We start from the raw sequence: 10,604 nt of genomic DNA, 5'->3' as shown, positions 1-10,604 counted from the left end.
ATAAGGCATGTTTTCCTTTCTTATCTAAGCATGCCCAGCACTAGATACGTTTTAAATACAATAATTTCGCCCCGTGCGTTGTCACAGTTGGTTTCAATAGTAAAGTCTTATTACTCAAAAACTCCACGGAATGACAATAGTATGACGGTGGGAGTGCTTATTAGACTGGGAGGGCTGCTGAAGTAAATTCGCACCGCCCAGACAGCACAAAAAAGTTTGGAAAGTCCAGGCATCGTTACATTGCTCAAAGCACCACATCCCCACCCGTGGATTATAAACCTACTTTGTTCGAGATAGACACCTACATAAAAAGTAAGTTTTGCTGTTTATAACTTTCTCTACTTCATCTTTGTAACTCTCTGTGATCTGTGATTCATTTCCTGAAAGTTTGTTGGGAAATGTCTGTGTCTAGATTCTAAAGAAATCCGGCTTCATGTCCGTTTAAAAACAATTTAATGCGCATGTTTTGGTCAAATAACGCTGTGAAGATGCCAAATGTTAGAATTGCGAAAACACGGAATTATGGGAGGCAGAAATGGGAGGCGTGCGTGTGTTAAAGTCAAACTACTTTCTGTATTAACGCAGTGCCTGATAAAATCCGCGCTTATTACTTTACTAATATGCACATCTGTGGATTTCAAAAAGCACGTTAGTCCATGGGTAAGTCGTTTTCTCTCTTACGGCAAGATGTTGCGGGAAATAACGAATTAACGAGACATTTTGTTTTCCATTTGGAACTCCATAAACAGTTTACACAGGCTCTTCCTTTTACTCTATATGAATCATATAACAGGAGCAGTCTCCTTCTTATCTGATGCTGGCATTGTGGTATTATTTAAAGAAAACGGTGCCGTGGTGCTTCCTGAAACCGTCGGCCAGAAGCATAGTGACCACCAGATAACCTCTAGGTTCAGACCCTCATTGTGTGCCAGGAAGACGGGCAGAAACATGATGCGATGAGGAAGAAATGTAAGCAGCTGTCTCCACCAATAATAGCATTACAATAATCATGTTAATAATAAATAATAATCACCATAATCGTGGTTGCTCAAGAGCAGAGACCAAACTCGTGGCATAAGCTGTCCATTACACACATGTGGAGACTTGGTTTGACATCGCACGCTGACTCTCAGAGGGACATGCTGGAAATTGGCAGTTAGTCAGAGCCTTATCAGCCATCACGTCTCCTCCTCTCCTCACCATTTCCCCAGCTTCTTACTTTCTGACCTTTCCACCTTTTTAAGACTGGAATTGTTCTGCTCTTCCTCTGTCACAGTCTTTTGCTGCTCTGCCACCAGACAAGCACGCTTCAACCTCCGCCCGAGTGTCTTCACACCCCAGAGACTGAGATTCAGCTTTCTCCCAACACCTTAAACTTCAGCAGCAGAGATGGAGGATTGCGTGACACGGTTTGCCCTTTTTCTGTGCATCATCGCTACTACAGCCTTTGGTAAGTCTGCCTGCTGTTATTGAGCATTTTAGCAGTTCAGATCTGAAGTTAGTTTCCGTTCTTTCTTTTTTTCTTTCTTTCTGCAGCTTGATTTTATTAAATTGGGAAAAAGGAAAACATTATCATCCTAGTCAGCAGACACTAGCTTTAGAAAAAACCTCCAGGGACTGTTTCTGGCCTAAAGTTCAAGATCGTCTCCTGTCTCGTGCTCTGACAATAATGTATTTTTTTTTAGATGGAAATCAGTCTGAAGATGAAAAAATTACATGCAAAAAAGAACAAAACTCTTGAATTATGGTTGAATTTTACAAATCAAATGAAGAATTATACTGGTAACAAGGGAGCAAGTGTTGTTCCAAGTCAGCCAAAGCATTTGTTTGTCTAGTTTTTCATTTTTTTTTTTTAGTGCTAAAAAATATTTTCTTTAAAGATTGTCCAGATTCAGGTAACAAGACGGCATGCGGATGCTACATAGATTTTATGTGATCTTCCTCTGTTGTCCGCTCTGCCATTCCCTGCCTTGGCTGCATGTGGCTGCTCATATCGAATTCAAACCTGTAATTGCTACCCTGCGAGGTAGCAAAAGGATCAGAAACCCCCCCTATCTCCATAGGCCTTAATCCAGCTTCGCTCTCTTACCTCCAGTGATGCTTCAGGGTGTTTGCGTCACACTTCCCCACAGCAGCATGGCATTTGAGGTGGCCACAGTTTAGGTGTTTTTTTAATAAGGTAAAAAAAATGTTATATATTTCATGTTAAAACATTAGCAGGTAAAAATGGATTAAAGTGCACATTTTTTTGTTACAGTCATCTTCCCCCCCCTCCAAATAAGAGATATGCTAATCTGAATATGAAAATGTTTCACTTTTAAAAACAAGAAATTATCAGTCTTTTATTATTAGCTTTAGGGAAACCTTTTATCCCAGTCTGGTTGTTCTGAATTGTCAAGTGTTAAAAGCTACGAGCCTCAATTTAATAGCTGACTGTAAATGTAAAACACACATTTCCTCACTCGAAATGTCATAAAAGAACGCATAACACGCCCTGGTGTTATTTAATAAAGCTTTAAAATTAACTGTCAGTTAAATGGTGCTTGCATTTTTCAGTGCCATATACTTACATATGCAAAAAACAAAAAAACAAAAACGAAAACCTAACAAAACACTTAAGTGCCAAATAACCTTTTCCACACTCCAGCCCCATAAACATACAGTAGAAAAAATAAAGTGACATTTTCAGCTTGCTCTTTAAATAAAGCAAAGTAGCCGAGGCAAGCATACATCACTGTTAAAGTTATGCGCCAGAAAAACAAGCCTATTCACTGAATTTGGCTTCAGTGCTGACCTGCTGTATGACAAATCACAATATTGCCACAAGTGATAAACACCCTCTCAGCAGGGGTGCTGGTGGCAGAAATACAGAGGTATTTTTTGGCCAACTGGCAGACCTATGGAGAGCTGACCTTATGTAGCATCCACCGCAGGGGATCAGTCTCGCTGTCTGCTGGTGTAGTCTGTGAGGAGCTGTTTTGCTCAGTCCTAATTGCCTCTGTGACACATAGTTCTGTATTTGCTATTATTTTTTTCTTTCTTGAATGAGGCTCTGCAAATTTTCCTTTTTTTCCCTCCTTTTCTTTGCATCTGCTGCAGCAGCTTTAGAAGAAGACCCAGAGGGAGCTGTGCCACTATTTTCAGGCGACAAAGCACTCTGATTCTCTGTACATCGTTTCTGCTTTAAGTTTATTTCTTTATTATGTAGCCCAGTACTGTCATATTATTTAACCATTTTCTCTTATATAGTCTTCTGGGATTAATAATGCGTTCTTAAGTAAATCAAGCACAATCCTCAGGTGTGACATGCTGTACCCAGCGCCGTAAAATCATATTTCCAGACAGGTGATAGATACATAAATAGATATATGAGTATATATTCCGTACACATTTGGAAACATCCACTGTGATTCGATGTCTGCGTGTTTAATCGAATCCAAGTAAACTTCAAGTCACTGTTGGAGAAGACACGATGTGAAGGCAACTGAGAAGAAGAGGTAAACAGAAAAAAGTAAATCAAAAATAGCCCGCAGCCTGCCACAAATCCCATGAAGCCCTTACCCAACTGCAAGAAATGGCATATTGTGTTTTGCTTCAGGTCAGTCTTGCTTTAGCTTTATTTAAGCTTTCCATATGTTTGACCCCCTGTCAGCTCCTTGAAATCAGACTCATGAAATCCTCGTGTGACGTTTAAAGCAGGGTTTGAATTTCAAACAGTTGTTAAGCTCAAAGTTAAAGCAAGCCTTATACTTCATGTATAGATCTTATTGGTATATTACGCACTCTGAGCTACTACAGATGCACAATCTTGCAAAATGACCCAGTAAAACCCAGAGGATTATGTTTGTACCCTTAATTCTAAGAGTCATATACTTAACGTGTGCACCTAATTTCCTGAAATTGGAAACTTAATTGCTCCTTGGAGCTTCCCTTGGTCTTCTGTCATGTGTTCATTTACCTTTGGACAGATTATTAGCGTTAAAGCATTAGCAGTAAAAAAAACTTGGAGGCTAGGGCTTTTTCCTTAATGTTCCTGCACGCTTATCAATTCACTGTTGGGTTGTCTGAGACCAAAGGACTGAAATATTCTTCCTATTACAATAGTACAGACAGTGTCTTTCATTAAAATGACACTATCTAACTAATCCGGCCAAATTTAGAGACTCTATAGATGATAATAAGGTGGATGCCTCGCAGCAGTCCCTGGGTAAATCAGTAAAACTGCAGTCATCTTGTTAAGCCCACCAGACTCCAGTTCCTTAGCTCTTACGCTGACTTGCTGGCTTCCTTTCTTAAAAACCCAGACATGACTTTTGTACTTACCCTGCAATTTGACAAACACGGATAAATTTGGTTCGGAGGCCGTGTTTTCTTTAGCTCTGGATTATCTGTAAAGTCACCCTCTGCCTATGTCTTCCAGTGAAACGATCATCCGTTCTTTCATGTTACTGCATGATTATTAAAATTCTCTCTGTGTTGGGATCAGTCAGGCCTCTCTCTTTCTTGTTTGCAGCTCATCCATATTCTCTGGGCGAGCTTCTGTCAGGCTCCAGTGAAACAGACAACATCACGCTGGTCTTAGTTTCACTACACTGTCTCCCTGTGAGGTCAATTGTGTTCAAAATGTTGCTGTTTGTTTTGAAGGTCTTACATGGTCCAAGCTACAGGTTTATCTCTGAGCGCCTCTGAAGCCGCGATGTGTCTGAATCCGTTTTAACTGTGGCATTTGCTTGTGTCAAGCTCATATAGACACTGTGATACGTCTAATAAACATGCAGTTTCCCCTCAGTTGTCTAACTCTCTTTAGGTTTTCCTTTTGACTCTTTTTTTGTGTAGTTTTTGACTCTTTCGAGTGTGAAGTGCAGCTACTGTGTCAGGTTTTCTTGCAATTGCATTGTTTTGAGGCATTATGTGAAGGTAACGCGCCACCTTCTCCGTGTGGATGTGTAAGTAGGATGACTTTTACTGATGTAAGCCAGTGCTTATGTTGTGTCACGTTAAATTTGCACTGGCTCACTGTTCAAAAATAGTGTGACGGAGAGTTGAAACACTGAAGACCGAAGACGCCTTTGTTTCCCTGGCACCACAACTGGTGCCTCCCTGTCTTGTTAAGAAGTCTACTTTCGTAAACGCCCCCACTTTCTCTTATAACTCTCTCATTAATCTTAACTTTCTAAGCACAAACTGCGATAACCCTCATGATGTCATCGGGGTTAATTTGCCTGACTTGAAAAAAGCCCCTCCAGGATACAGAGGACATTATGCAACTAGCTTTCAGGCTGTTACAAATGAACGGATCTTTGTGTATACAATCAGCGGAGTGCCCCTGCTGGCCTTTTAGATCTAGACATTTTAGCATGTATGTAGTTTTGCTATCCAAGCGTCGCTGCAGATTGCGTCTGGCTAGCCGCTTATTATATGGGAGGTAGCTGCATGCCACCTCCTTTGAAGACAATTTTCAGATTATTATTATTATTACAATAAGCGTTACCACTTAAGCCGACCGTGGCAGTTGGACGCATAAACAGTTATCTTTGCGTCTGACTGAAGTCTTTGTATTTAGTGATTTTTATCCACTGTGAGTCCGGCATTTCCTGGCAGGAAAATCGTGTTGAATATGCCCCCTGCTGCAACAGCTTTCCCAGTGGGAGACAGACATCGTGATGTTAACTGCCAGACCTCCTGCTGCACTTTTGCTTACCCCCGAGCCTCCCGCCACGGGCTAAAGGAAAAGTACAAAAGTGATTAGCGAACCACTGGAGAAGGACGACAAGCTGTCTGAAAATTAATCTTAAAGAGGGAAAGAGAGAGACAGGCGGACAGACAGAAACACAAACAGAGATAACAGAATTCATAAAGGCTGATTCATGGAGACAGTGAGGGAGTGGGGATCAAATTTATGTGACTGTCAAAGAGAAGATAAGTGGTTCAGAAGAAAGATTTTGGGGGGAGAAGTAAATAGTGGATTAAAAAAAAGAAAGATAAGAAAAATGCAAAACGGATAAACATTAAGAGATATAGAGGAGGGGAATTTCAAGTAGTGATAAGTGAAAATGCAAAACTATTAATTACACAAAATAATGACATCAAAGAGAAAGACGAGGGAAGAAAACTTCTGAAACCAAAAGAGGAATGTGTTCGTTTACAGAAAGGGGATGTCAGGGACTTAAAAAGATTATAAGAAATTGAAAGAGATGACTGAGACTTCTCAGAAAGCATGCTGAAGTAGAAAAAAAGAAAAAAGAAAAAAACACGTCATGTTAAAAATGGCTTTGAGAGTCAAAACAGTCAACTTCCCCTGTTTTACTGCAGTGAGCCAGCTCTGCCTGCAGTCAGACTGGGTGGCAGGGAGACGCGACCGCTTGTCGCTGCCTGAGACTGATTTCAATCTCCTTCAGTGTTATGCCCCTCCCAAATAACAATCCATTTCTGACTGCCTCGCTTTTCCTCTGTTTGAATACAGAAAGCATTGTGGGGAAGCCTCACTAACACCATGTCCCGGCACTTGACTGGACGGCTTTGGCGTGCAGTGTGGCGTACACGCGATGGTATCTGTGCGATCTCAACAAGGGAGTCCACAGTTTTTTGTGTTATCTCCCCATTCTTACTTTGTCTTTGAGAAAACTAGTGTTAATTTCATCAAAGAAAAAGCAGGATGAAAAATATTGACAAGTAATTTTTTTCATGATCAAAGCGAAAAGGCTTTGATCATGTGAGGAAGCTGGATAAACTCAGTATGTCGAGATTAAAACTATAAAGATATGTTTTAGAGTTTTTTTTTTCTTAAAAAAGCCGACCGCTGATTGTATACACAAAGATCATCGTCTTAAAAAAAAAAACGATTTAACAAATAAAAACGTAATTAAAGTATTCACGATGAACCGAAGAACACTTTACGGTTTGGAGTCTTTGGAATTAAATAGTGCAACTTTTCATTAGCAGACATATCCACTGACCCCCCCCCAAAAAAAAATCTCTTTTATTAGTGTTTCTGTCGATAAAAGATAAAAGCTATATGAGGTCTCGGTTTAAATTCTGCTCAGTGTTTCCCAGTGTATGGTTGAATATGGGTATTTAGAAGGCAGGATACAAACACGGACACATTTCCAGGTGGGATCGGATTTATAAAAGGAACATGCGATCCAGGTGTGTGTTCACGTGTTTTATAAATCTCACTTTTTTTGTGTGCGGCCATTATTGGCTTTCGTGCTGATGTACTTGTAGTATTGATCTTTAGCGCTCTTTTATAGATGAGACCTCTAATATGGACTGAACACAGCTGTGATTGGCTAAAGCTTTTTTACTTCCATCTCAGACCACCTGAATTACAATATGTTGCCCCCAAGGTTATTATGGATTTTTTTTTTCATCAAATGATGCCCAAAACATGTTTCCTGTCCCAGGTTTAATCTGACACAGTTTATGAAACACAGGTGATGCAGTGTTAATGTTAATTTCAGAGAGGTTTTGTCTGTGCTTTCAAAAGATTTGGCTCTCTTTACCAGGCAAAGCCAGAAAGAGCTTTTTTTTAAAGTAAAGAAGTGAATCAATGATCTTCTGAATAGCAGCAGCTCATCATTAAAGAGAACAAGTAGCTGCGGCAATAATGCTACAGCAGGATGAGCAGGATGGACAGAGAAGAGCGGCTCTGCTTAAACAGAATTTGTAAATGATAATGTTTACTGAGAAAAGTATTTTTGGAACACTGCAGAGGAGATGGACATGGAATCTCAGCCTCCTGCATTAACCTCGCCACAGATGAGAATGACTCTTGTAGCCATGGTAACCTTACACAAAGATCCTTAGGTGATATAAAAATGAAAAATTGAGAAATTAGATAAAAAAGAAATCAATAAGGTCTTCAATTTTTATTGACAGAAATTATACAAAAACCTAATGAAAATCCATCCGCCTTTTTCTGTTGATCCAATTTATGGTTGCAGCAGGGGCGGGGCCTGGAGCCTAAATGTATCACTGGACAAGAAAAAACTGCACACTGTTTCAAAACACAAACAAACCAAAAATGTGAAACACGGTTCATGCTGCAGCTGTGCTGTATCTCGCCCTTATATTATATAAATGAAACCATCTTCTTCTTAATGGCTCTGCAAGTTTCCTTCACTACTGAAACCTGAGTGCAGCATCATCATATAAATTTAAGATACCGGCACTTAGCCGTGTCCTGAACATCATTATTATGTGACTGCAAGGTCTCATGCCCTCTGGTCCAATGTTTTTCATTATGGAGCTGTATGAGCACTGAATGCCTCATTAGTGCTGGGCGAGATAAATGCCCAGTCAGCATGGCGACCACTTGTACCCATGTCAACATGCCTGCTGTCTGTGAAGATAAGGCATGGTGTTATGTATTCTTATCTTGTGGTCTGTCTGCCACAGTCACCCTTGGTCTGCACAAATGCAGGAAATGCACCTGCATAGTATTACTTGATTTAGTGCAGGGGTGCCCAATCCCGGTCCTCGAGAGCTACTATCCTGCAGCTTTTAGATGCATCCCTACTCCAACACAGCTGAATCAAATGGTTTGATCTCTTCAGCATGCCATCATGTTTGGCAAAGGCCTGATAACAAGCCATTCATTTGATTCAGGTGTGTGGGAACAAGGATGCATCTAAAAGCTGCAGGACGGTAGCTCTCGAGGACCGGGATTGGGCACCCCTGATTTAGTGGATGAACTACTGGCGGGTCATCTGACTCACCCTATGACTTCAAGTCAGAGGTGCCAACTCACAGTAGGGTTATGTGGTCTGTCCTTGCTTAGCAAAATCTTAGACGGGTATCTTTAATTAATGCTTTTGCAGGTCAGAGTTCAAAATTTCTTGACAGAACAGCTTGACAAAAATATGCTCAGTTGAAAAGCTTTCAAATATTTTGTGTCACGTTACAGCGCGAGTATAGAGCTGTTGCTCGGAAACCTTTTGGTTTGAATTAACTTTCAGCAAACATAAACTGTGGAATCTTTAGCTCACATGTATTTTAGATGTTAGCGTACAATTTACTTGTACACGGTGCTTTCCTAAACAGGAAATATGGGCTTTCTCAGTACACGATATACTGATTTCTAATGGTGCACAATGTGCAGTCGAGTGCTTTAAAATGGCAGGGCCTCTTGATTCAAGCACTGGGTGGGTAGTTTTCCTGTTGATTCAGGTGCCAAACCAGTCAATCTGTATTTAAAGAGCTGAAATTTCTCTGTGATGTCTGGCTGTGTGTGTGTTTTTTCCTAGCGTGTGTGTGTTTGATGTGATGAGAGAGCCCTCGCTGGATTTGGACGCTCGATATTTCATTTGCTTGTATTTCTGTGATATGTCAGAAAGCAGAATATGTGACTCGAAGAGAAAGCTTTGAGACATCTGACAGATTATTTTAATCTGCTCATACAGTGTTACTACAACAAATCCAACAGTCAAACTTGGGGTACTTAATAATCTTTTTCCTGCTGCAGGGAATAAAGTTACACTTGTCAAATAACAAGTGCCGGAGTCCAGACACTTCCATTAGTTAAACAGTGAAATGAAATCACAAAACTTGAAGCTGTCTCATAGATCTCTTTTTGAGATGATTCAAAACCCTTTGAGGCCCACTGAAGTCGTTTGTGTGACCACATATATTTAAATATCTCTTCATGGAAATAAAAAGACACTATTCATTTTGTGTTTGCAGAATATCACTTCCAGTTTGAGAGCCTCTCCGGTCCCGTATAGTGCACTATGGTGGCTCTCAATCCATAGATCATGAATCGTACCCTTGACCCTCCCTCACTTAGAATATCTTAAGAAAATATCAGAGCCTTCATTAATATGCAGTCTTCATGTTGGAAAGTATTAATATTTACTGGCAAAACTCAGTCAAGAAAAACAGGCTAATCTCTATTGGTTCTACACGAAGCATATGTTGTGCAAAGCTACATCAATCTTGAATGATTAGGAGCAGCTACTGTGCAATGAATCTCTCAACGCTTCAGCCTGTTTTGGTTGCACGCAGTTAGCATGAAACTTGCTAAATTAGTCTGTCTATCCACCAATTAACACTTAGATGATTAATTGTGTTTTGCCAGTGCTCTTTTGGTGTAGAGGAGAGAAATCTAACGAAACAAGTGGATAGAAAAGAAACACTTTACCCGTTAACCATCTGCAGTATAATACATTACCGAGAGAAAATGCGAGCATCGACATAAAAATTATGCTTTTTACGTGTGTCACTGAGCTAATCAGCAGTAGTGGCTAAATATTAGCAACAGACAGGGTATAAGGTTGCGTGTGTGTGTGTGGTGAACATCGCCACTGGTTTACGACAATGATGAGACGATGGACGAATGGCTCCCAGAGGTGTAAACAGAGCTAGTGTGAAGACAGGCTGTCTCCAGACCCGCTATCACATCCGTAATTCCTGCCCCAGCAAATAGTGGAAGCAGGACTTCGAGGACTTGCTATCCAGCTAACAAGACTAATCAGCATTTTTTTTTCTTTTTTGGATAAAATATCAGACTTAGAAGAGGGAGGTGAGATGGTCAGGAAGCTTGTGTGTTGCACGGAGTGTGTACTGTGTAGTATGCAGGGGTGAGAGGCCAGGGGACAGTGCAGGCC

General features: G+C 40.6%; 1 protein-coding gene across 2 annotated transcripts in view; it reads left to right on the top strand.

Moving 5' to 3' along the window:
* The first annotated feature begins 226 nt into the window (after positions 1-226).
* Positions 227-10,604, top strand: part of eng (endoglin) — a 51,604-nt gene continuing 41,226 nt past the window's right edge. The window contains exons 1-2 of one of the 2 annotated variants that reach the window (XM_085359812.1): positions 227-312; positions 1,299-1,450. In XM_085359812.1, coding sequence (XP_085215938.1) covers positions 1,390-1,450 — 61 coding nt within the window. In that variant the 5' untranslated portion in view covers positions 227-312; positions 1,299-1,389. Of the gene's footprint in view, positions 313-1,276; positions 1,451-10,604 lie in introns of both variants that reach the window. The other variant, XM_085359811.1, reaches the window with a different exon arrangement.

This window comes from Diplotaxodon limnothrissa, linkage group LG7, assembly GCF_057381915.1.
Source record: "Diplotaxodon limnothrissa isolate DT_005_m linkage group LG7, D_limnothrissa_male_GT1.1, whole genome shotgun sequence".
In the NCBI taxonomy this organism is placed as follows: Eukaryota; Metazoa; Chordata; class Actinopteri; order Cichliformes; family Cichlidae; genus Diplotaxodon; species Diplotaxodon limnothrissa.
This window is presented reverse-complemented; position numbering and strand designations above follow the sequence as displayed.